This window comes from Doryrhamphus excisus, linkage group LG1 (assembly GCF_037039965.1).
Source record: "Doryrhamphus excisus strain RoL-2023G ecotype Guam linkage group LG1, RoL_Dexc_Guam_v1.1, whole genome shotgun sequence".
Taxonomy (NCBI): Eukaryota; Metazoa; Chordata; class Actinopteri; order Syngnathiformes; family Syngnathidae; genus Doryrhamphus; species Doryrhamphus excisus.
In genome coordinates this window covers 16,433,698-16,461,083 of record NC_136357.1, presented here as the reverse complement: position 1 = coordinate 16,461,083, position 27,386 = coordinate 16,433,698, and the positions used below count along the sequence as shown (strand labels likewise).

At 43.6% G+C, this 27,386-nt stretch overlaps 1 protein-coding gene across 1 annotated transcript; it reads right to left on the bottom strand.

Moving 5' to 3' along the window:
* Positions 1 to 4,974: 4,974 nt before the first annotated feature.
* Positions 4,975 to 27,261, bottom strand: snx33 (sorting nexin 33). The gene is made up of 2 exons (XM_058075547.2): positions 25,069 to 27,261; positions 4,975 to 9,765 (listed from the first exon to the last, which is right to left on the bottom strand). Exons 1-2 carry the CDS (start codon positions 26,489 to 26,491, stop codon positions 9,512 to 9,514), a joined length of 1,677 nt encoding a protein of 558 aa, XP_057931530.2. The 5' UTR covers positions 26,492 to 27,261; the 3' UTR covers positions 4,975 to 9,511.
* Between the last annotated feature and the right edge of the window lie 125 nt (positions 27,262 to 27,386).

Below are 27,386 nucleotides of genomic sequence, written 5' to 3'. Positions count from 1 at the left end.
ACCATATGTACATAACCTCAAGTTGAAACCAACTTGGGTTCTGCAGCGGAACAATGATCCAAAACATACCAGCAAGTCCACCTCTGAATGGCTGAAGAAAGGTGACAGGACCTTAAAAATCTCTCCAATGTGGCTGAATGACAACAATTCTGCAAAGATGAGTGGGCTAAAATTTCTCCACAGTGCTGTAAGAGACTCATTGCAAGTTATCACAAACACTTAATTGCAGTTGTTACTGCTAAGGGTGACCTATTGCCATGTAGGTTTGGACTTTTTTCATTCATTCATTCATTTTCTACCGCTTTTTCCTCCCAGCTGTCTTTGGCCGAGAGGCGGGGTACACCCTGGACTGGTGGCCAGCCAATCACAGGGCACATATAGACAAACAACCATTCACACTCACATTCATACCTATGGACAATTTGGAGTCGCCAATTAAGCTAGCATGTTTTTGGAATGTGGGAGGAAACCGGAGTACCTGGAGAGAACATGCAAACTCCCCACAGAGATGGCCGAGGGGGGATTTGAACTCCGGTGTCCCAGCTGTGAGGCCTGCACGCTAACCACTTGTTCACCGTGCAGCCCATCACTAGTCATTGCTCTTTTTTTTCATCTCAACTTGACCAACACTGGAAGATGCACATGCAAACCCCACACAGAGATGGCCGAGGGTGGAATCGAACCCTGGTCCTCCTAGCTGTGAGGTCTGCGCGCTAACCACTCGAGCCGTGCCGCCTTGGACTTTTTTCTCCTTTAATAATAGAAAGTTTCATTTAAAAACTGCATCGTGTTTTCAGTCGTGTTGTCACCGACTAAATTTGTTTCATGATCTGAGACAAAACACGCAAAAAAAAAAAAGAAATCAGAAAATGTGAAAAAGGCCATTAAAGCTCCAAAGCGAGTTGTGACTTGATACTTTTGCACATGACTCCATGTGTGGTTTGTTGTTTGCGTCACACAAGAATACGCCAGAAGAGTTCACAACTGAAGTGTTGGTTAGCAGAAAAAGCCATTTTTGTTGTTGTGGCCATTTAAGAGCATCTGGAACGAGTAAAGAGTGAAGTCTGCTTGTGATCTTTGTTATCACAGCGGAGGGCGGCGAGTCCACGGAGGTCACCAAGGCCGCCTTTACACGTCTTACGTTTTGCAGGGCTTAATGCTCAAACCAGCCAAGCCAAAGGAGAATATTTCATTCCATGTGTCAGCTTACTTTGCCAAATGTGACCCAGTAAAATCATTTCTATCCTCTTGTCCGTGTGTCATAGGAAAAATAAGCATGACTCGATTGCAATGGCTGGAGAACAACAGCAGTTTAAAGTTGGGTGTTGACGTTTGCTGGTGCAAAGAAAATAATTTCAAGTGTCTTCACAAGCTGAATAGAATCATTCATCACATCCACAGTAGCTCCTTGTAGCAGCTGTCAATGGAAAAATGCGTTTTACATTGTCGTACTGCTGTTAGTTAACGCTAGCATTGGATGTTTGGCTGAATTATGAGAACGTTATCAATTACAAGATCAGGTTTTGTAAGGAATTAAATGAAAAAGAAAAATAATCTGATAAAGTTGGGTTCACAGCTACACAGGAAGTCCTCCTAAGCCAGGGGTCTCAAACATGCGGCCCGCGGGCCAAATGTGGCCCACAGGACACTAGTTTGAGGCCCCCGCCTTGATATGAAAGTTTAATGTTAGTGCGGCCCGCGCAAGTTTGATATGGATGCTGTATGGTATCATGTACCTAGAAAAAATTATTACGTTTGATTCATGTTCATGTTAAAGGTTAAATAACTGTTAATAGTTATCCTCCCTATCCATGTGGAAGTGGTATGTTTTTGGCTATTTAAGTTTAAAGGAAATAACTTGAAGGCTACCGTTTAGGTCGCTAGCTCTCTAGTTTGCGAGTTAGCATGTGTCTCAAGACCCTGCAGTTGCGCAATATGTTGTAAATAAAAAAAAGTATAAATGTGACTATAGTCGTGTTTTGTCATGTCTACAGACAAAATAAGACAAAATAATTTGTCTACACACCAACTACCCATATGTGGTTTCTTAAGTTTTTATTATTTGCCGTATTATTATTATTATTATATTTATTTATTACTGATTGATTGATTTTCTTTATTCTTAATTTGTTTATTTATTTTTCATCTTATTTTGTGCAGAAAAATAAAAATTAAGATATTTGAGAACAGTGGAATGTTTTATCAGAGCTTTTATTGTAGAAAATCGGAACCAAAGCACTGAAAAAGTTTGTATATTTTTCTGTTTTTAATAAATGTGTTTTGTTTTTTTTTTGGAAAACCTGATGCGGCCCAGCCTTGCCCAGACCCTAGCTCCAGTGGCCCCCGGGTAAATTGAGTTTGTGACCCCTGTCTAAGCACTTGGGTGTGTGACCAACCATAGCGGAGTGGCCGTGCCTGGAGGTGGAATACATTAAAACCGTTTTGGCGGCGGGAAGCTCGGAATCCAAAGAAATACAGCTGAATAGGTGCAGATTCTAGAAGCTCTGGAAAGCTTTTTGTGCTGGTTACTGTGTGTATCCGCTCTATAGGAGTCCAAAACTCAATAGGGCAGAAAAATGAGCATAATAGGGCCTAGGGCAGGGGTGGGCAAACTTTTTGACTCGCGGGCCGCATTGATATGACAAAATTTCCGGGGGGGGGGGGGGGGGGGGGGAGGCAGACTATATATTTTACACGTAACAGTCCACCTGGTATTATTGTATCTGTAAAATTGTCATGCAATCTGCTATTATTATTTATTATTTTATATTTATATTTAAATATTTTAAAAATAATAAAATATTATAATAATTACAATAAAATTAAAATAATAATTATTATATTATTATTATGTAAAATATGCAAATATAACAATGATATTATATATAATTAATATAATAATTGGCATTGATATAATAATTATAATAATCATAATAGTTCTAATAATAATTGTAATAATCTAATAATCTAATAATAATCTAATAATTATTATTATTATTATTATTATTATTATGTGCTTGTGTCCCTTTTTTCAGGAGCACTTTGTAAACAACAGACCATGTCAAAAAACGAAATTGATAAAACCATCAAAAGGTTGGCTCAGGCCATGATGCCAGGTTGTATGTTGAGTTTAAATGAAATACTTTGGAAACATTGGGCGGGCCGTATTCAAACACTTGGCGGGCCGGATGTGGCCCCCGGGCCGTAGTTTGCCCACCCCTGGCCTAGGGCCTAATTTATTAATTTTTTTCAGGGGCTAGTGAGATAGTGCCAAGCCACATTTACTTCTTATTAAATGGAACCGTATTACTGCGAAATGAAATAAACTTATTCTAGACTCCTTCCAAAAAGTGTTCTTTTCCTTTTATTTTCTCTTATTGTGTTTGTCTGACATCCTTTTTCTGCTCAAGGACACAACATAATGAGTCTCTGAATTAGGCGATGCCAATGGATTCTGCCTGGCAGCAAGATGGATGGATGGATGGATGGATGGATGAGATCCATAAGTGTAAGCACTTTGTGTTGCATGTCCTTGCAGGAAAAGTGCCCTACAAATAAAGTTGATTTGATTTTGATAAGATGTGAACATCTGCTGTCTTTGTGTCCAGGAGGAGGAGGCAAATGAAAAAATGAGAGGTGGATGTCAGAGATTTTCAGGAATGAAAGAATAACGTGTATTTTTGCCCAACACTTGAACAGAAGACTTCTTGATCTTTCCACTCTTTCCAACACATGTTGCTGCACTTTGGACTTTCAGGAAGAAGAAAACCAAGGAAGAGTCTCAGCAAGTTTCCATCTTCCAAAACTATGCAGACTGCCTTTTTGCCCAGGATTTTGGTTTTTTTTGGGGGTAGTTTTTGTGTGTTTTTGTAATGATTTTACCAGGTGGCCTCCCTGCTGGGCCGCGATTCAACACTTTTCCTTTTAGAGCAGTTTGTCAGACCAGAGACGGCTTCACTGTGTGACAAACCGGCACATACGCACAAACCATACACCCACTGCAGCAGAATATTGCAAATCTACTGTCCAAATAACACATTGCTTTGTCATTGCTTGACTTTATGTATGTATTACTTATTAATTCGTGGCATGGTACTTGCACTCTTTTTTTCAACCATGAAATGTCAACGAGCCACACGGTGGACTGAGTGGTTCGCACGTAGGCCACACAGTCAGGAGATTGGCATCTCTGTGTGGAGTTTGCATGTTCTCCCCGTGCATGCGTGGGTTTTCCCCAGGTACTCCGGTTTCCTCCCACATTCCAAAAACATGCTAGGTTAATTGGCCACTCCAAATTGTCCATAGGTATGAATGTGAGTGTGAATGGTTGTTTGTCTATATGTGCCCTGTGATTGGCTGGACACCAGTCCAGGGTGTGGCCCCTCCTCCAGGCCTGGCTCCAGGGTGAGGCTCCGGTATCCCACATCCGGGCGAGGTACGGTTCCTCCTCTTGTTTTTGTTCATATGGGTCTTCTGAATCACTCTTGGTCTGGTCCCGTCACCTTGGACCTGTTTGCCTTGGGAGACCCTATCAGGGGCATAGAGCCCCAGACAACATAGCTCTTAGGATCACTCGGGCACTCAAACCCCTCCACCACGATAAGGTGGTGATTCACGGAGAGGTGTTTGATTTTTCTTTTTAAACAAATATATTAATTATGTATATTATATTGCAATAATAAAATCACCAACTACTATGTGGTGACCAATCGTAATTGAATCCACTAGAAAAAATAAGTTTATTGAGCAAATACATTTGCATCCAATTGATTACCCATTCATATATTAATTAATGGAAATTGTTATTCCTTTGCAATATTTTGTATTAATTTAATTATGAGACCCGGGTTCAATCCCACCATCTCTGTGTGGAGTTTTGAGGCCACAGTTTGATCTTGGAACTGATTACGTTTTTATTAATTTAATTATGAGACCCGGGTTCAATCCCACCCATGGCCATCTCTGTGTGGAGTTTTGAGGCCACAGTTTGACCTTGGAACTGATTACGTTTTTATTTTTTTTAGCTTTTAACTCCAGTGTTTCCTCAGGGGGGTCCTCCACACTGGGGGCTGTGTTGGGTCTGCTGAGGGGGTGCCATCCTTGGGTCCCTTGGGTCACAACTGTGTGTGATTGTGTGTGTGGGTGGGTGGGTGTGTGTGTGTCTATATAGAGGGTGGCAGGGAGGGGCTTTCTTTTGTTTCTTTGTTTTTCCATTTAATTGTGGTAAGTGTTTTTAATTCTGTAAAGCACTTTGTATTGCATGTCTTTGCAGGAAAAGTGCTATACAAATAAAGTTTATTTGATATTTTTTATTTTCGCTGTGTGTGTGTGTGTGTGTGCTATGCCCCGCCCCACCAAAATAAATCTGGCATTACCAGAGCGCCTGAACATCGTGTGGATCATTCTCAAGGAGTCACGTTACAGCCTTCACTTTGCTACAAATGATGAGAAAAAAATCCAGCCAGTAATGAGACTACAAGAACGCAAACATTTATCAAATTTCCTCCAGTCAGTTCTGCCTTTTTGAACTTGATGACATTTCCTGCTGCCAGCGAAATGACGTCACGCCACTCCTCAAGTTGCATTCCACAACCTGACAGAGACTCAAACATGACCAGTCGTTGGCTGTGATCAATTGAGTTTGGATGGAATCTGCAAGTACGCTAAGCTACAATAGCAAGACTGGGAAAAGGTCATTAGGTTATGTAGGTGCAATTGATGCAAGGATGACACATTCAGACCACCATTTTTTTTTTTATTAAAAACTTGTATGTCCCCTTCCCTTGAATCGAGTGATAAAATGAGCTTTTCAACCATGTCAGCTTCAGTGCAGCTTTTGGAATGTTCACTAACACGTGTGCATTTTATTTGAATGGCTTTCCACCTTTTCCTTTTGTTTTCACTTTCTTTCACTCGCCTGCTAGCACATTTTCCCTCACATGAAGAGGACAGATTCAATTACAAAAGCAGAGAGTGAAATAAGACAGCAGCAGCAGCACAGAAAAAGAAGCCTCATGTAGGAAAATGGCGATTCATGGTAGAAAATGTGAGATAGAAAGACAGGAGTAGAAATAGTGGAAGAGTACACAAAGTGCCCCACACTAAAGAGTACCCACTGACACATGTGTTCACTCGAGGAACGCAAATCAGCGCTTTTTGGGAAATGCCGAGACAAGACTTCAAAAGAACCGCAGCACATTGACCATCCAACACACACACACACCACATCTTTCACACCACTCAGCATTTTTTCCAACAAGTCTGCACGTAGACACGGAAGATGGAATGTAACAAGACTGATTCTTGCTTAGATTGGGGAAATGAATCATGCATGAGCACAACGTTTTTTCTAATGAGAGCCATGAGAGCACCCTTAGTCACACAATGCCAGTGTTGCAAAAGTGCTAACTTTACCCATAAGACACTATTATTACTATTATTGTTTCCACCAAGCGGCACGTTGTTGGGTACCATAGCACATTACTGTGCTACTGCTACATTTTGCATCCTCCTGTTGGTGGAAGGGGTATCTCAAGGTTTGTTTTTCTACCGAAAGTTGACAACACTACCAAACTAACACAGCTGCATGATACCACAGTTTGTGTTTCTATCATCACAACTTGAGAAGAGAACCAAAATAGCATATCCATGATGCCACTTTTTGACAGCCTTCAGTTGAGTGAGAGAAGCAAAATAACTGGTGCAAGATCACTTTTTGGCACCCTTCCATTGGTACACAGCACAGTGCCAAAGTACCGAGATGCTAGGGATGCTCCAATCAATCGGCCACCAATTAGTATTAAAAGTCACATGATCGGCACATGGCGATAAATGCTTTTCAGCACCGATCACATGTGGCTAGCGTTATTGCAGCCATCTTATTATTGCAGTATCACTTCTTAGAGCCCTACTATTGGTACACCAAACACAGAGGCAGTGTACCAAACGGTTTGTATACCAAAATAGTTAAATCATACGATACGAATTTTTGTCTGTGAAAAAACTGTCTGTGATATAGCACCCTTCCATTAGTATACCGAGCACTGTGGCAGGTTACGTTTGCATCTGCATTAGAGCACCAAAGTAGTCTTCCCATATGATACCACTCTTTAGCACCCTCCCACTGAGCGAGGGAATCAAAATAACTACTCTGCGATGTATCACTTTTTGGCACCTTTGCATCAAGCACAGTACCACCAGTAGGTACCACTAAAGAGGAGAGTACCAAAATAGTTCACCCAAACGATACCACTTTGTGGCACACTTTCGTTGAGAGGGGATCTAAAAGAACTGGTTTTAGATGTACTGGTTTTCGGGAAGCTCTCACTGGTACATCAAGCACAGTGGTAAGGTACTAAAAACTTTGCATTGCCATTATTATAAGTTGAAAGGACCAAAATAGTTTATACTTGTTGGCATCCTTTACTGAGGTACAGAGGAACCAAGTAGCATTTTTTGGCACCCCACCTTTGAAAAGGAACCAAAACGTTTGCGTTGCTGTTATAAAGCTGAGAAAAGTACCAAGATAATGGATAATGGAATGGAAAAACATTCTGGCACCCTTCCACAGTTTGACTTCCCATCCTCACAAGTTGAAAATAACTACTTGACACCCTCCAGTTTGGTGAGTGAACCAACATTTTTGGCACCCTGTCACTGGTACACCAAGCACAGTGTTAGGGTACCACAAACTATCAATAATAGGTACCTAAATAGTTGATTTATTCATAAAATACCACTTTTTTAGCACCCTTTAATTGAGAGTGGTTTTTGGCACCTGGCGTTGGGATACACAACACACTAATGGGGTACCAACATTGAGTAGAGCAGTGATTTTCAACCACTGTGCCGCGGCACACTAGTGTACCTTGAGAAACCGTCAGGTGTGCCGTGAGGAATTATCCAATATCACTTTTTATAATTAACATTTATTAATCATCATTTGCAAATATTATGTCAATAGCCATTATGTCAATAGTATACATGGACCCAAATATTCCAATTGCATTTGGTTTATTTGCTCAAACGGAAAGAATTGAACAGGGATGGAATATTCCTTTAACCAATCCGATTGAGGTATCTTGTACCTGCTCAAACGGAAAGTTGTCAGGGTGCCTTCTTCTTCGTGGTGTTTTTCTTCTTCTGTTGTTTATTGGTGGTTGGCAAGCAGCTTTCGTGTGCATTAGCGCCATCTGTGAAACAGAATCTAAACCCTTCTATACTTTATTCACAAGTGCAGTTGTATTAAAAAAGAAAATATATATCTATATAAAACATGTCCTGAGTTTAATTATAAAATATTAGCAAGATTGAATTTGATCTTTTCCTGTTTAAATTTATCCCGGGTGCGTTCTTTCAGCGCATGCTCAGATATGACGTAACACGCAGATCCAGACGTTCTTCACTTTTAAAAATGGAGGCCAGCAATCGGCACTGGACTAAGCAAAGTTTGTTTTTGATTCAAACTAAATTTCAAGACTGGACAGACGAAAAACTGGCAATACGGAGTTATTCCAACAAGTGAAAGAAAAACTTGGGGAAGCCGGTATCACGTGATGTTGACGTTTACGTTTTACTGGGCATGCCCTATTGACTATTCTGGTTAATTTTCAGGGCGCATGTAGACAAGAGATTGGAATATTCCTTTCCATGGATACCAGTGTTTCCCGAAAGGTCATTCGGAAAGAGAAAAAGTGGTGATGTAAAAACGTGGCTACTGTGGAGTGTCTGTGGTGTAAAGACTGGCAGAGCAATGTAATATTGGTCCGTGTGGCAACACCTACCTTGTTCCTCCCATAGACTTATTGATGCACGTGTGAGGTTGTGATGACATTTTGGAACATTTTTGGTTAGTGGTGTGCCACAAGATTTTTACAATGTAAAAAACGTGCCGTGGCTCAAAAAAGGTTGAAAATCACTGGAGTAGAGTACCAAAATCATGAATCCAAATACCACTTTTTGTCACTCTTTGTTGAGTACTTTCATTTTTTCGCCCAATCATTCCAAGTTGACGGAAGGGTGCCAAAGAACCTATAATCGGGATACCTACAGTACATAACGACTTACATCGTCAAAAGATAAATAAAGTGCCAGAAAAAATATATAACACTAAGGTTTGTGTCGATTAGGGTGTCGAAATAACAAAGATGAATGAAAATATACCAAACAGAAGCTTGGTGGCAACATGAAGGCACATGAGTGACAATGTGATGATGTAATCAACAGGCGGTCCACGGAGAGGGGTGGAGTCTAAACAAACAGGAGAGAAGTGTTGACCACGTATGGTGTTGGGAATGTTTTTAAAGAAGTATAATCAAAGTGCATGACGCTGGAGAGAAGGGGACTGAACCCGTTTCTTTCATGTGAACAATCCACTACAGGAACAGTAAGAATTAAAAAATCAATACCTTAATGTTGTAATACTTTAAATTATGATGTGACGGTGCCTGTTATGTGACGTGTATTGCAGACATTTAACAGTATGTGCTGCAAAACGAGCTTCCTGCCGTCTTTAAAGACATTCGTACATGCGCAGCGTGCGCTCCAGTTGTTGCGTCACACGCTGGTAGAAGGCGATTTGCTCCCTGAGGTACGCCTGCATCATGTCCTTAAAGTCCACCTCACGCCGCTTGTGGAAGTGGCTCATCTCCGCCTGCAGGGCAAAGCCCACCGTCCGGCAGCGCTTACGGATGCCGTCCGCCTCGTCCTGGTCCATCTTGCCCTCGTCCGTCATCCGCTGGCTCTCCTTCACCTTCGCAAAGGCACCTTGGGGGCGACAAACACAAGTTTTGTTACTCTTCAGTCCTCACATTCAAGGATGGTGGTGGGAGCATCACATTCTGGGGCCACATGAGTGCTGCCAGAACTGGGGGAGCTGTGGTTCATTGAGGGCAAAACATGACTTTCAACATATACAGTATATGTTGGAAGAAGATCCCCTCCCTTGGTGGTGTGGGCATCACATTCTGGGGCCACATGAGTGCTGCCAGAACTTGGGGAGCTATGGTTCATTGAGGGCAAAACATGACTTTCAACATATACAGTATATGTTGGAAGAAGATCCCCTCCCTTGGTGGTGGGGGCATCACATTCTGTGGCCACATGAGTGCTGCCAGAACTGGGGGAGCTATGGTTCATTGAGGGCAAAACACGACTTTCAACATATACAGTATATGTTGAAAGAAGATCCTCTCCCTTGGTGGTGGGAGCATCAAATTCTGGGGCTACATGAGTGCTGCCAGAACTGGGGGAGCTGTGGTTCATTGAGGGCAAACATTCAAGGATGCATTTTATTATATCTGATCAAGAGAGGACAGCACGGTGGTCTAGTGGTTAGCGCGCAGACCTCACAGCTAGGAGAATTGCACCCCCGGCCATCTCTGCGTGGAGTTTGCATGTTCTCCCCGTGCATGCGTGGGTTTTCTCCGGGTATTCCGGTTTCCTCCCACATTCCAAAAACATGCTAGGTTAATGAATGTGAGTGTGAATGGTTGTTGGGATAGGCTCCAGCACCCCCGCGACTCTCGTGAGGAAAAAGCGGTAGAAAATGAATGAATGGTCAAGAAAGAATAGGATAGAAAGTACATTTTACTGTAGTCAGTGTACAGCTTAAGCGTGTACAGCAGTAAGTCAATGTCCATCTATTCACTCCCCCAATTTCTTTTCTCTGCTTTAAATTCTAAATTATTTAATGATTTAATTTAATTGAATTTTTTTTATATTTATGATGATGTAATCAGCAGTGAAAAAGAAAAAAAACAAAATGTTAGCACAATAAAAGGTCTGTGTTTACACTTACAATTTGGTAAACCTGGTGTGAACCTGATGACACACTGCTACTTTTCGTCTCGCTGCATACCATTTTGCGGAAGTTGAAACCACATTGGCCCAGACGGCTATGATGTCACTTTCCAGGGGCACGTCGCCACCTCGCACTGCCCCCCACCGCCCTCGCATTACTCCAGCCTTAGCCTGCTAATATCACTGGCCTCCGGACGAGATGGGACAGGCCCGCTGTCGTCGTGGCAACATCATTGCGGGTTGACATGTATCCGGAGTCGACGCGGGTGTGGAATTTGCACAAAATTCCTGGCAGGAGTGTGGGAAAGCTGGGAGAGGAGTCTGCTGCAGCGAGGAGGCAGACTGTGGAGATGACCTACATACATTCATGGACTGCCTTTTCCACATGAGAGGAGAATGTGCATCACATCGTAACCGTGTGTGTGTGTGTGTGTGTGTGTGTGTGTGTGTGTGTGTCTCTGGAAGAGGGAGAAAAGGGGACGTAATGAGGGCTGAATCAACATTTTTTTATCAAACCACCACAAAATCTCAGCTCTCTGACCACTGGCTTTCAAATGAGAAACTCCTGAAGGTCCTTGAAGGCACTCCGGGAAGTACTTAATATTTAAAATATGTTGAGTTAATCATCCAATCGGTTTCCATTACATCATACAATATAGCGATCAACTGATTATTAAGTAAATCAAGGTTGGACATCGGCATAAGGAACTGCGGCAGGCCCGGGCCCACATCAGAGCGTTCACACAAGTCAAATGAGCCGGACTTTGACAAAAAACACGGCCTGGATGTTGTATGGCTGCAGTCAAAGCAGGAGTGTGCCAGCTTAATGAGCCTGTGCTGGTTAGACGCTCTGTCAGGGATTAGGGGGGTGGGAAGTGGGGGGGTGTAGTCTAAACATTGCCGACAGTGCCTAGGCATCAGCTATGAGCGTTCCAGGCTGGTACAGTTACGCATGCGCACCAAGCTGTAGAAGAAGAAGAATGAGGACGGCCAGATTAACTATGACCACAATCCTCCGGGCGGCTGGACGCTGGCATCTGCTAAATGTTCTTTTCCCACAAGCCTCGCCAGCCCCAAGGGTCACAACGCACAACCTACAAGAGTGGAATTTCCTCCCACCAAACTTTTTATATGTCGCGTCTACAATACAAGTCATTCGTGTTTACTGTGTGTGAGTAAACATCAGTGTTTACTGTAAGTGAGCGTAGGCTGCTCGTTTATCTTATTGAGCTCAGCTCTGTTGTGTAAGTATGGTGCTGATATGGGACAACACATCCCAAATAAGGCACATCTGTTGATTTCAGCCTCCAACAAAGTGCACATTTACTAGATCATTACATAAAAGACATTTCCAACTACTGGCCTGGCATGCACTTCACAGCCTTGTCAGTCAATAGCATAGTGTGGATATACTTTAGAGTAGTCAGTGTACAGCTTGTATAGAAATATAGATGCACTATCCACTGAAAATGAGTCATCACACAACCATTGTTGTCTAACTAGCTGGCAACACAAGTGGTGGTGTGAGCATCACATTCTGGGGCCACATGAGTGCTGCCAGAACTGGGGGAGCTGTGGTTCATTGAGGGCAAAACATGGCTATCAACATATACTGTATATGTTGGAAGAAGATCCCCTCCCTTGGTGGTGTGAGCATCACATTCTGGGGCCACGAGTGCTGCCAGAACTGGGGGAACTGTGGTTCATTGAGGGTAAAACATGACTTTCAACATATACAGTATATGTTGGAAGAAGATCCCCTCCCTTGGTGGTGTGAGCATCACATTCTGGGGTCACATGAGTGCTGCCGGAACTGGGGAAGCTATGGTTCATTGAGGGCAAAACATGACTTCCAACATATACAGTATATGTTGGAAGAAGATCCCCTCCCTTGGTGGTGGGAGCATCACATTCTGGGGCCACATGAGTGCTGCCAGAACTGGGGGAGCTATGGTTCATTGAGGACAAAACACAAATTCTAACATGTACTGCAAAATTCTGAAAGACTCGCTGTGCTGGTGGTGGTAGTGTCATAGTCTTGAGGTGCACGAGTGCTACTGGCACTGGGGGAACTGCAGTTCCATCATGTACTGTGACACTGTGAAGCAGAAACTCGGCCTCATGGCAATATCCCCAATATGAAAAAGAACCCAAACACACCTCCAAGATGACAAGTGCCTTCGTGAGGTGACCCTCAAGTAGAAGGGAGGAAGGTGGAGAAGATGGAGGATGTGGAAGTAGAGACCAGTAACAACCAGAATAAAAGAGAAAGGGGAAGAGAGAAGACACAAGACATTGAAGAATGCATGAACGGGTCAAAAGGATCCAGCAGCATCCCTCCAAGTGGGTCTTAAAAGCTTTGAGAGTACATAAACACACCAGAGAGAGGGCTCAGTAAACTAACAGCCACCATGTTAGCAGCAGCCATTGTTCCACAACATGAAGATCACTGAATGTGTTTTTACATTTTAAAATCTATGGTTCTTTTATGGACCACTGTTCAAAAATAGTTTTGAATATTTTCATGGCCTCAGAAAGAAAGGAGGAATGCTTAAAAACAGCCCCCCCCCCCCCCACACACACATAAAAAGCTGGCTCTCATCATGTTGACGGATGGCGTCATGGCGTCATGTCGATGTACAACAACAGTCTTCATGAGCAGGACATGTAAACTTTCTGATGACACAGTTCAATATTTGAAGGGAAGTAGAAGTCATCGCAGCCGCGATGAAAAAAAGTGAATGACAGCTACTTCATTCTTGTTTTGGTCATGCTTGGCTCCGAAGAAATATCTGCTAATAATCAAAAGTTGACTTAGCAGAAAAATATTTTGGATTTCCAGCGGCCATCTGGAACGAACACAACAGGACGGAATTTGCAAGCTAACCTCACAAAGTTCTGGAAATGAAACAAACAATTATGTCATTTCAGATCACAGTGTATTAAAAAACGACAGGATGACTGACTCACTAAATCACATAAACGTGACAATCCACTGCATGCATATCACTAAAGGAGTGACTTCTCCATGCCAACTGCAAGCATCAAAGCCCTCAGTTACCATGGCAACAGGAACATCCGCTTACGCTATTTATTCTGAGGTTAAAGCTTATCATAGAGTAGAGGACCACCATTATTAGATACAGTAGCTCACAATTTTGGAAAGAATTCTCTTATATCTTAAGAGAAAATAATACAGAAAGTACACTGATTCACAATGTCATAGTGCATATTGATATACATCTCGGATGGTAGCACTCGTGCAGGCCCAGACCATCAAGCTTCCACCATTATGCTTAATTGTTAGACATTTATTGTGCTACTCACTTGTGTTGCCTACTTGGTACCCACGTCTGTTTCAACTATTTAGACACAATTATGCCTGAATGAACTGCAGCACCCCCAGTGCTTGTAGCAATCATGTGGACCCAAACCATGACGCAACCACCACAACGCTTTGATGAGATGTGATGTGTAACCGAACCATACTGTGTACCGTATGCCTGTAATTGTCTCTTGGTGTGTAAAACTGAACTCAATGAACTGAAGTAGAGAAGCACTCAGACAGCAAACATCTCCGCTAAGCACCATAGTTCGCACCATACTGTTTGATCCGGATCACCCCCAAAATTTAATCAGTTCATCCATATCCCATTCCCACCTTTTCCTGAAAATTTCATTCAAATCCATTCAGAACTATTCAAGTTATTTTGAACACAAACGGACAAACCAGCAGATAAAGGCTAGCAAAATACGTACATAACCTATTGACGTCGCACTGCGCTTGCTGGAGATAAAAATTAATTTAATAACTTCGAGAGACATATTGCAGGGTTTAGGGGTTTTGGTGCAGTCATTATTCATGTTTTTGCAAGGGGTCTAGGACCGTAACCAGTGCCGGCAGCACTCATGCAGCCCCGGACCATGACACAACCACCACAATGTCTGACTGTAAGCAAGACATAATTATCTTGCTACTCACTTGTGATGCCAACTATTTCAACAATAATTCCTCTCAATGAACTGCAGCTCCCCCAGTGCCAGTAGCACTCATGCAGCCCCGGACCATGACACAACCACCACAATGTCTGACTGTAAGCAAGACATAATTATCTTGCTACTCACTTGTTATGCCAACTATTTCGACAATAATTCCCCTCAATGAACTGCAGCTCCCCCAGTGCCAGTAGCACTCATGCAGCCCCGGACCATGACACAACCACCACAATGTCTGACTGTAAGCAAGACATAATTATCTTGCTACTCACTTGTGGTGCCAACTATTTAGACAATAATTCCCCTCAATGAACTGCAGCTCCCCCAGTGCCAGTAGCACTCATGCAGCCCAAGACGATAAAGTAACCGCCACCATGCTTAACTGTTGGCAGGACACAATTACCGTGTTGTGCACTTGTGTTGCCAGCTTTAGACAATAATGGCTGTGCGTTGAGTCATTGTCAGTGGACAGTACATGTATAATCCTATACAAAGTACTGTAAAGTATATCCAAGTTTACTTTCTTTCAAAATATGCTGTAATCAAAATGCTTGCCGGGTACCCACTTGTCAGATACAATGTGATCCTGTAACTTTTTGGTTCTGAAAACAGTCCAAAATATTATTAGTAGTATAATATATATATGTTTGGTTTTTTTACCACTGTAATGCTGTACATTCAACTACACACAAGACAGTGAAGCAGAAGAAGTCTTAATTTGTACATGACTGCAGCCAACAAGTGATCCAAACAAACAAATACAGATGGTCCTGACTGGTAGTTTCCACGTGTTTTGCGACCCCGGCGAGTATTTTACAGTCAAATCAGCAATTCAGTTGACCTTTTCCAATCAAAAAATGAAAAAACTCATCCACTTCACAGGAGAAGCAGAAAGGTGCAGAAGGGGACACATACCAAACTCATTTAGGGTCCCATGGTTTACATTTGAAGCCATGCCTCCAGCCCTTTCAGAAGAAAGCAAACCTTTTGCCTTTTGTCACAAAAACACAATCAATAGCTTAATGCATTTAAGGCAAAACTTCCAGACAATTTCCACTTTCAAGTCATTGAAGGTCACATGAAGAAAAAAAAACACTGAAATGAAAGCCAGCCAGCAGTCAAATAAGAGCCAGGTCAGGAATAATGGCTGCAGAGGGCGTGGTGGGCAAATAAAGGAGGGACACTCAAAACTTGAAAGGTTAAGAAGAGTACATAAGAGTACATGTGAGTATTAGAGTGTACATTACCAACCTGCATTGCTACACATTGAATACCTATAAAGACCAAGTGTCACTTATTTAGATGTTTTATGCTGGCGTCGGCTGTGACTCACTTCCTGTTACTGTCCTCCATCAGTCGGCCAAACAAAGACAATTAAGAGGCGTGTCGTGAACAAACAGCATCAGATCCTTGGATGCAATGGAATTTTACAGAAATTCATACGGTTCTTGCTCATCTGATAAAGCACTGACATTGACTACAAAACTCTGCATTAGTCTACTCTATATGAATAAAGACATGATGCATATATTGACAATTCCGTAAATTATCTAAGGCAGGGGTCTCAAACATGCGACACTAGTTTGAGGCCCCCGCCTTGATATGAAAGTTTAATGTTAGTGCGGCCCACGCAAGTTTGATATGGATGCTGTATGGTATCATGTACCCAGAAAAAATTATTACGTTTGATTAATGTTCATGTTAAAGGTTAAATAACTGTTAATAGTTATCCTCCCTATCCGTGTGGAAGTGGTAAGTTTTTGGCGATTTAAGTTTAAAGGAAATAACTTGAAGGCTACGGTTTAGGTCGCTAGCTCTCTAGTTTGCGAGTTAGCATGTGTCTCAAGACCCTGCAGTTGCGCAATATGTTGTAAATTAAAAAAGTACAGGGCTCTATGTTAAAAACAAAAATGACTTGCCCATGGGGAATCCTTAAGGTGAGAACTACTTGCCCGAACTTGCCCCATGTAAAATGAAAAGACTGCCATAATGATATCATATATCAATATATGCTGATAATTCATCAGATAATAGTACTGATGGATTGTATTTGGAGGAATGTCTGAAAAATTGTGGAGTTGTATGTTAACATGGCAAACCATGCTACCTTACACATGGTAGTCGTAGTAAGCAGTGATATTTATAAGTTGTGCACCACAATGAAACATTTGACACATTTGTGTACTAGTAAAGTGTTTTTAATCCTGAAAAAAAATGCTCAATGGTCAAACAATAAGTTGTGAAGCAAAGGTGAGAAAAATCCACAGAGAAATTGAACCGCTAGATTTTGTAGCTTGTGCAAAATCAGCACTTGGTATTGGATCTAATGGGTGGTGTTTCATTGTGACCACTTCAAATTGTCACAGCAATGTGATTCACTCACCTGTGCCATCATTTGATTTGCTGCCGCTAATAAAATACTTGTTTAGGAGGCACTGTTCACTTTTTGGTGTTTTTCTTCAGAAGTTGTTGAAGAATTAGACGATGTTGGCAGGGACGCCATGATAGAAGTTTTCCTAGTAAAACGATCGCTGATTGGTTGATCGCGAACAAGAACGGGTGTGGGTAAAACGCGGATTGTGGATTAAGGACCGCGGTCTAAATAAACGATTCTGATTGGTCCATTTCAAGATTTGCAAGGATTGGTTTGCAAATTACCACCGGAATTACGCAGTCCGTGTTTTACCAACACCCAACAAGAACCGCTAAAGTGCACTTTAGCATGCCCGACGGGAATATTAATGATTGGATTTACTTGCCCGAATTTTGTTTTAACTTGCCCCGGGCCATCGGTACATCGTTATTGTCGAGCCCTGAAAGTATAAATGTGACTATAGTCGTGTTTTGTCATGTCTACAGGGCTCTAATAATGCTTTGTTAATTTTAATCTGAAAAAAATAATTTGTCTACCCACCAACTATATGTGGTTTCTTAAGTTTTTATTATTTGCTGTTTTATTATTATTATTATATTGATTTATTTTCTTTATTCTTGATTTGTTTATTTATTTTTCATCTTATTTTGTGCAGAAAAATAAAAATTAAGATATTTGAGAACAGTGGAATGTTTTATCAGAGCTTTTCTTGTAGAAAATCGAAACCAAAGCACTGAAAAAGTTTGTATATTTTTCTGTTTTTAATAAATGCGTTGTTTTTGGTTTTTTTTGGGAAAACCTGATGCGGCCCAGCCTTGCCCAGACCTGAGCTCCAGTGGCCCCCAGGTAAATTGAGTCTGAGACCCCTGATCTAAGGCGAAGAGGCTGCACCCTCTTGTGCAGCAGGAGGTATTTAGCAAGGGCAAAACAAACAAGAGTTCTTGGAGACGTGCATGTGTCTCCGTTGGGGTGACTCAGCAACAAGCGCAGGAATGTTGTAACGTGTGGATGGACGGACAGTTCGTGTGAAGACTGGAGCCTGGTCTGGGATTAGATTTATGAGTAAGCAAGCAGGACTTGGGAAAACATTGTGCTCACCATAGTCATCACAGTGGAAAGTCCAGCAGATGATTATAAAAGTTGCTTTAGTTCATGCCTATGTGCTATTGTGTGTTGTTGAAGACACATTGGGCCCTTTAAATTCACCTAGTGGACACAACACTGAGACAAAGACTGGTCCCAGTTTTCATTCAAACGTGCACGTCAAACACTTGCCTTGATTTTCACACAGTATTGCACGTAAGAAACTAGTCTGTTTGTCCAATACTGTAACATAAAGCACTCTACACATTGCTGTCATTGTCCATGCATTTTTTTTCTCAACTGAGAGCAACTGCTAAATAACCCGTCACGGGGCCAAAGAAATTTGCGAATGCCATAATTTGCGAAAGAAGGTGAAAAAGGACATCTGCATCAACAATATGTTCCAGCCATACATACATTTAGTTCCCATTTTGTCTTGTGGTCATGTGACAGCGAGGAGGCGGGGGTGGGTCATTGATCTTACACGACAACGACAAGTCAACATTTTCAGTTTTTCACACACTGGAAGCCCATCCATCTATCCAATTTCCTCCGCTTATCCAGGTCCGGGTCGCGGGGGCAGCAGTCTTGGTAGGGAAGCCCAGACTTCCCGGTCCCCGGCCACCTCCTCCAGCTCCACCGGGAGGACACCAAGGCGTTCCCAGGCCAGCTGTGAGACATAATCCATCCAGCGTGTCCTAGGTCTGCCCCGGGGCCTAGATGCCCAAGCTACCTCAACGGACTCCTCCTGATGTGAAGGAGAAGCAGCTCTACTCTGAGCCCCTCCTGGATGACTGAGCTCCTCACCCTATCTCTTAGGGTGAGTCCAGCTACCCTACGGAGGCAACTCATTTCAGCCGCCGATATCCGCGATCTCATTCTTTCGGTCATGACCCAAAGCTCATGACCACAGGTGAGGGTGGGAACATAGATCCACCGGTAAATTGAGAGCTTTGCCCTCCGGCTCAACTCTCTTTTCACCACGACGGTCCGGTACAGCGACCGCATTGCTGCAGAGGCTGCACCGATCCGTCTGTCGACCTCACGCTCCCACTTTGCCTCACTTGTGAACAAGACCCCGAGATACTTAAACTCCTCCACCTGGGGCAGGACCTCATTCCCAACCCGGAGGGAGCACTCCACCCTTTTCCGACTGAGAACCATGGCCTCTGATTTGGAGGTACTGAGTCTCATCCCAGACGCTTCACACTCAGATGCAAACCGCCCCAGTAAACGCTGAAGGTCACAGCCCGAAGAGGCCATAAGAACCACATCATCTGCAAATAGCAGAGATGAGATTCTAAGGCCCCCGAACCAGACTCCCTCAACACCTTGGCTGCGCCTAGAAATTCTGTCCATGAAAATTGTGAACAGAATCGGTGACAAAGGGCAGCCTTGGCGGAGGCCAACGTTTACCGGAAACAGGCTTGACTTACTACTGGCAATGCGAACCAGACTCCTGCCCCGTTTGTACAAGGACCGGATGGCACGTAGTAGCGTGCCACCAATCCCGTACTCCCGGAGCACCCCCCAAAGGACGCTACGAGGGACACGGTCGAATGCCTTTTCCAGATCCACAAAGCACATGTAGACTGGTTGGGCAAACTCCCATACACCCTCAAGCACCCTCGTGAGGGTGTAGAGCTGGTCCAGTGTTCCACGACCAGGACGAAAACCGCATTGGAACTCTTGTATCAGAGGTTCGACCAAAGGTCGTACCCTTCTCTCCAGCACCCTGGAATAGACTTTCCCAGGGAGGCTGAGGAGTGTGATCCCCCTGTAGTTGGAACACACCCTCCGGTCACCCTTCTTGAAAAGTGGGACCACCAGCCCAGTCTGCCAATCCAAAGGTACTGTTCCCGACTTCCACGCAATGTTGAAGAGACGTGCCAGCCAAGACAGTCCCTCAACATCCAGAACATTGGAAGCCCTTTTTCAGATAATAAAGTTTCAGGTCACACAGAACGGCGTTCCCATGTTGAATCAGAGGCTGAAACGATAAAATACTTGGCCACGATGGCCTGAAAACGTTTCTGTGAATATCCCCTTTGGGCTGGGGAACAAAGTTGACCACCCAAGTCTCTGCCAGCCCATTAAGTTGTGGTCCAACAAGCATTGGGATAGGGTTCTGTATGAAAGGCACTTGGGAGTAAATGTCAAATTTATCGTAAATGGGACCCTTTAAAACGAAAATGTGTATTTCATACACAATCACAACCATTTAGGTTGACATTTAATTACCCAAACCTCACAACAAAACAGCTTTTCTGTTTTTTTACGGTGTTGCCATATGGAGGACAAGTAACCTCTTGTTCAGATTAAACAGGCCTGCTGCAGGCATCCCGGGGGAGCTAGCGCGTTCCGTGACGTTTAAATGCTCAGCTCTGGTGTGCATCACAACTGCTTTTATCCCACGATCAGCAACAGCTGAAGTCAGCAGGGATTGGACGGGGGGTAGTGGGGGGAAAATCAAGACACTCGCTGGTCTTTTCTAAGCCTTACAGCATTAACAAGGCATCGTCGTAAATAACACCAAGTGTTGAGGCTTTTTCTGACAATTAGGAATAAAAGAAAATTCCACTATTTGTTCTGAAGGATGCTTCGTTCGGGAAACACTGCGGTTGTCGTGGATACTTCCAGTAATGACGGGAACTGATGGTGAGCCGTGGACGCCCACTCAGCAGTCTTGTGTTTTGCTAAACACCAAAATGTTTCCTGTGAAGAATGCTGGTCTCAATTGTTTTGAGGCTAATTGTTCTGTACCTTAGCTCTTGCATACCGACACTTTAAACCCAACTCGGCTGACTTTACCCTATTTCTTTAACATTGCGCCAACAAACTCTGCCCATCCAACTCCTACGTTCAATCTATGAACAGATCTGGTCTCATTCAACCACAGTCATTCAATGTTTTCAGCAAAAATACACAAAAGTGGCACACAACATCAGCTGATATGACTCTATCCGAGGATGTCAAAATATCGTCCAAACATTCAATTCATGAAAAAGCAAAGGTTTTAATCTAAACCTTAAACAGAATCCAAACTTTTGTGGATTTTTTGGGGGTGTTAAGAGAATAAGTCACATACAGAAAGTAAGCAGACATCAGTAAGACCTCACACATATGGATGGATGGACACATGGATGTGTCATCACGGCAACATGGAAAGGATTACTTCTATGTCTGTCATATCCTACAAGAAAATTGGTTTCAACCCCCCCCCCAAAAAAAAAATCCTTAGAAAAAAAAAAACCTTAGAAGTTTCCACAGTGTTGGTTGTTGTCATTTATAGTCATGTGTTTGTGTTTACTCCTGGATAAAAAGATGTCAAAACATGCACCCCCACTGCGTTTCCTGTAGAGGTCTACACGGAGCGGCTGGCCCCACGGCTGGCCGGACTCCTCGGTTAACGGGGTGGGGCGGGCTGAAGAAATCTCAAGAACAGGGAAAGCTATGGAAAGCTATGGAAAACTAATATAAAAAAATATTGATAGCCTCATTTGTTTCTTGAAAGGTCACCTATATTGTCCATAATCCTTCCTTATATCATCTTTTTCCACACAATTTATACTATCTTGAGCTGAAAAGAGTTAATTTAATTTTTGCGCTTGCTCAAATCTCACCACAGCTGTGGACGGCTGTGGTGGCCGGGCAGCCAAGGAAAAGCACAGCCGTGTAGACCTCTAGTTTCCTGTATGCTTCTGACAAATACACCGCATGGTGGCCATGTTTTTAAACCCCATAAGGTGGACTGACCTGAAATATAACATCTACCACACAAAAACACCTGCTGTACTTTAAGGTAATTTACAAACAAGCAAGGATGTGCGTAAAATATGGTCGCCATCAAGCAAAACGTCTTTGGACGTGACAACTAACTGTCCATAAGTCATTGTCTAAGATTACGAAACAAAGGATATCTGTATTACATTTATGCTTGCATGGGACCACAACCCATAATGGGCGAGACAAATCATGTCATGTGACACCCCATAGGAGATCACAAGGAGATCTAATCACGCTGGGGGTGGATCGGTTTCCTTCACTCCTTTGTGTCACGTAATCAAAACTTCAACAACTCGGATTTGTGCAGAACAGGATCTATAGTATCGTACATCCCGAGTGGCCGGTGCATGAAACCACCCTCTGTTATCATTCCCAATCTCCTTGGAAGATGCATTGAGATGATGTATCTGGAGGAAACACAATGCATGGTGGGAGCAGGATCACCAACAAAGAAGCAAGTGTGACAGGAGGGGCGATGGCGGCCAGCAAGCACTCACATCTGCACAAACAAAAGCCACACAGGCCCTTTATACTGGAACAATGTGATGCAATTAGCCCTCGCTATCAGCATTGTCGGATTGAAGTGCGGCAACACACTCCAGACTACTTTGCTCCTCCGGTCTCACACACAGGAAGGGAAGGTGAAGTACTTTGGGAGAAACAGGACGGCAGAACAACAGAGTGGAAAACACGTCATGAGTTCAAACCAAAACAGAGCAGCAGATAAATGTCTAAGGCGCACGCCACGGTTCTGACATAACCTGGAAGCGTCCCCTCCCTAGATCCATCTAAATCAAGACCACATGCCGCATCTTTAAAACGTTTCACATTCCAGCATAACAATGCTAACACCCAGGAAAGGAGGAAAAAAACTATGTGAAAGAGAGATGTTGTTTACATCCATACTTTCACCACTAATGATCAGGATTCTCAAGTTCTTGCACGCCAAATTGCCTTTATGGAACGGGCACATTCATGTTGGATCAGGAAAGGGTCTTCCCCAAACAAAGTTGGAAGCATGCAATTGTCTAACATGTCTTGCTAAGATGAAGAATTAACATTTAGGGAAACCCAACAAACCACCAACAACTTTTGGTCCAGTATAGTCTTTCATTCATTCATCCATTTTCTACCGCTTTTTCCTCACAAGGGTCGCGGGGGTGCTGGAGCCTATCCCAGCTGTCTTTGGGCGAGAGGCGGGGTACACCCTGGACTGGTGGCCAGCCAATCACAGGGCACATATAGACAAACAACCATTCACACTCACATTCATACCTATAGACAATTTGAAGTCGCCAATTAGCCTAGCATGTTTTTGGAATGTGGGAGGAAACCGGAGTACCCGGAGAAAACCCGGGGAGAACATGCAAACTCCACACAGACATAGCTGAGGGTGGAATTGAACCCTGGTCTCCTAGCTGTGAGGTCTGTGCGCTAACCACTAGACAGCCGTGCCGTGAAGTTAATTATGACAAGTGACATTATAACAATAACTATATTATATTGTGTCCCTGGAGCCTGTTTATTAGCAACAAATGTAACCTCGTTGTGGGCTCAACTTTTGAGAGAAGAGGCGTGGACACACAGTCACTTATGAAGTTGCAGAAAGGCAGGCTTCACTACATATCTTAAAATAAACCCTGGCAGGGTCATGATAAGGTGATACAAAGTACTGAACTTCAAAGATGCTAAGCACCGCGACAATTTTATTATGAGATAATAATATAAAACTGCTTTGCAAACAGTGTTTTTATTTGGAGCAATATGGCAGTGTTATAAAACTGAGGAAAGGTTGCCATTGTCATCTGCCTTTCGTCCGAGCGAGACAATGTGGTGGCATGTCACGCCTGTATCGGGTGACACTGACAGAATGGCCATACTTTTTTTTTTTTGCCTTGATTTCGAAAGGTTGTTTTTTTCCAGATGGGGAGAGGAAGGGGGGGGCTTCATCTGTCATTCATAAGTAAACCGTAAACACAAATACTCATGGCTCCTATCGGGAGACTCCAGCTGGTTCCCTACCCAGTTGAGGCACCCCCTATGGGTTGTGGTCAAAATACTTTGGCATAATATCCTCAAGTTTTATAAGCATTATAAAAATGCTCAATGACACATACATCTGTGTAATACTTGTTTTTATATTCAGTATAGTTACTCCAAACCCCATTCACTGTATACTAAGTATTTCCATAATGCCTCATATTAACTCACTAGCAAGATCTCAGTGTATAGACTGGTCATATATCTCATCTCGTTTCATATTATCTACATACTGTATTTGTATATAACTCTGGGAAAAACTGTCAATTTTGTTAATACTTGGGTTGTTTATATTGTTTATTTTTCTATATTGTGTATTTTGTACTGCTTAAATGATTCTGTACTCTTGCTGCTGTGCAATGCAAATTTCCCCACTGAGGGACGAATATTATTATCTTATTATATTATTAATTATCTTATCTTAACCTCTGGAGTCTTAGGTTGTAAAGGGCATTATTGGTTTATTAGTCTAAAAACGAAACTTGTCCCTGTGATTGGCTGGCGACCAGTCCAGGATGTACCCCGCCTCTCGCCCGAAGACAGCTGGGATAGGCTCCAGCACCCCCGTGACCCTCGTGAGGAAAAAGCGGTAGAAAATGAATGAATGAATGAATGAATTAAAAAAGTCCAAACAAACCTTGTTTTGTTTTGTTTACACAGACATGGGGCGAACTTATTTTGAAGGACGGCCACGGAAGTCTGTTCCACGTGTGGAGAATGGGACGAGCTACGTTCAAAAATAATCGTGCTTCTTGTATTTATTTCCACTCAGAACTTCCATGTCATCGCCGGTACTGTGAAATGTTACTTACATTAAAGCCGTAAAATACAATGCGGTCGGCTTGTTTACGTTTATCAATTCTACCGGTATATGTCATTTTCTTATCATACCAGTACATAACAAATATCACCCAACCCTACTAAGTCCTTGAATAGGCTAACTTTCTTATTCTCTAGACTAAAAGCTGTTGTCCTAAAAATGAAATTACCTTTCTGTAGATGGATAATGTCAGGGAAGTTGGCCAGCAGGCCTTGGTAGAGCGACAGCGTGTCCAGCATGTGGAAGAGGTCGAACTTCGGCTGCTCTGCGAAGAGCTCCCCAATGTTCTCGTAGGTGCGTCCTGTGTGGGAGATGGCATTGTTAAGCGCCTCGGAGCTGTGTGGCGGGTCCAGCATGAAAGACTGGCTGATGGACTGGAAGGCGTTGCCAAGCCGCTGGAACTCCTTCCTGAAGCCCCCCAGGTGCTTGCGGACCAGTTCTGAGGCAACGTGCGTTAGCTGCATGACGCTGTCATCCATCTTCTTGGTGAAGGCCTTGAAGGTGTCCACACGCTCCTCTACATCCTGGAGGTCCTGGTGCTCATTGGGGATCTGCAGGGTGAGCATGAAGTGCGCTCCCACCATCTCGTCCTTCTCGGCCCGCCTCTTCCCCAGCTTCCACTGCTTGTCGTCGCCACACATGAGGAAGTGCTCGAAGCCTTCGTATTGGGAGAGGACCGGGTGGCTGGTCATGTGGTTCATCCACAGGATCAACCGCCTCTTGCGCTTCTCTATGAAGTCTTCCTCAAATCGCCCCGTGGCCTGCTTCTCCGGCAGGTGAGGCACCGAGATGACGGTGAACTTGTGCAGAAGGCGGTTGTAGAGCCAGTCAAAGTGCTTGTAGCGCCGGTACACCGGACGCCCCGTGTGGCTGGGCGTCACTCGGTAGGAAATATACGTTTTGATGCCTTTAAACTTGGTTTGCTTTGTGGGGTCTTCGATGGAGCAGGTGAAAGGCTGCGGGCTGTCCTTCCAGCAGGGTCCCGGGGGTGCCATCTCGATGGTGTAAGCCTCAGCTATCTTGGCCATCATGGGCACATCCCCCAAAACAAATGCCTCCACTCCAGAGCGCACAAAGCTGGAGAAGCGATTCAAGTTGCGGCCCACCATGCTGCCCTTCCTGGCACTGGAGATGCTGTCTTGCCTCTCCATGGGCGGCTTGGCCCGGTAGTGCACATTGGGGTTGTTGGACAGCGGGCTCTGGTGGGCATGCCCATTGGCGCCGGGGCTCCGGGCATTATCTGCATCGTCCACTACAGTGGACCTATCATCCCAGTCGTCCCAGTCATCATCATCGTCGTCGTAGAAACTCTGCTGCGTGGTGTTGGTCGAAGATGGCAGATAAAAGGAGTCATTCCCCAAGGAACCGGCCGGACTGATGGAACAGTCGGTCACGTTAGAGTTGGAGCGCATGCGGATGATTTCCACGTAGGATGCCGGGAAGAGGCCCCGCTCTCCTCGGCTGTTCTCGCCTTGGAACCAGCCATCCACAGAGTTCTCATCAAAGATGACAAGCTCCTCGTTCTCCTGGATGCTGATCTCCTCTTTGTTTTCACTTTGGAACGTGTACAGGGCTTTGGCTTTCACAGACATGTTGACTCTCCAGTTAAATAATAACAACAATCTATCTACATGCACATGGTGCCTAGCAGCTGTGTTGGAAACATCTGTTAGTTCATATTTCAACTCATCTCACGTTACATGGATCAGGTGTGCAGCAGCATCATCAGTCTGGAACAGTTTGACTTATTACTTTTAAGTGTGCTCAAAATACACCTAAAAAAAACTCCTAGCCCATTGATGCAAACACTCAACAATCTTTACTCTACAGTTGAGTTTTAAGACAACTTTGCACAACATGCACTACATAGAAGCCCGATGGAGAGGTTTCAATCCTTTCCAAGCCAGTTTCAAAACCGGTTTCAGCGACGGAGGAGGATTTTGAATACTCCACAAAAAAAAGTGCACCAAAACCTGGCCCTCTTTGGTCATATTACAGATCCTGGAAATGGTCCCGGGTGCCAATAATCCCAAATGGTGTCCTGGTATCCGTGTGCATGGTGGAGAAGGCAGCTTCGCATTCCCTTCTTTCCTTCCTTCAGAGCTCACACACAAACTTCCTCATAAAACAGGTCTCCTGCGCATCTTCACTTGGTCCTGTTAAAAGAATATCACGCGTGCACCGTGAAAAATAACCTTCTCCTGCTTCGTACCATCCTGTGAAGCGAGCCGGTATTGTTCCTACAGCTTTATTCCTCAGAGCCTCGACACAAAGTAACTCTTTCCATGACGTTAGGCTGAGACAATTGGAGGCAAGATCGCCTGTTCTCCGAAGCCACTTGTGGCTCAACACCGCCCCCTCGCTAAACACACCTAGTCATTGCAACAACAAAGAGCTTGAGAAAAAAATAATAAAATAAATAAAAAGTCGAATTTATGAGATAAGAAAGTCAAAATTATGAGATACAAAAGTCATCATTTTGAGATG

What these genes read in the sequence shown, in the direction of transcription:
- snx33 (XM_058075547.2), bottom strand. Translation starts at nt 26,491, where the DNA reads ATGTCTGTGAAAGCCAAAGCCCTGTACACGTTCCAAAGTGAAAACAAA. An exon ending in CATTATCCATCTACAGAAAG is followed by an intron (nt 9,766 to 25,068) that starts GTAATTTCATTT and finishes GTCGCCCCCAAG; the next exon opens with GTGCCTTTGCGAAGGTGAAG.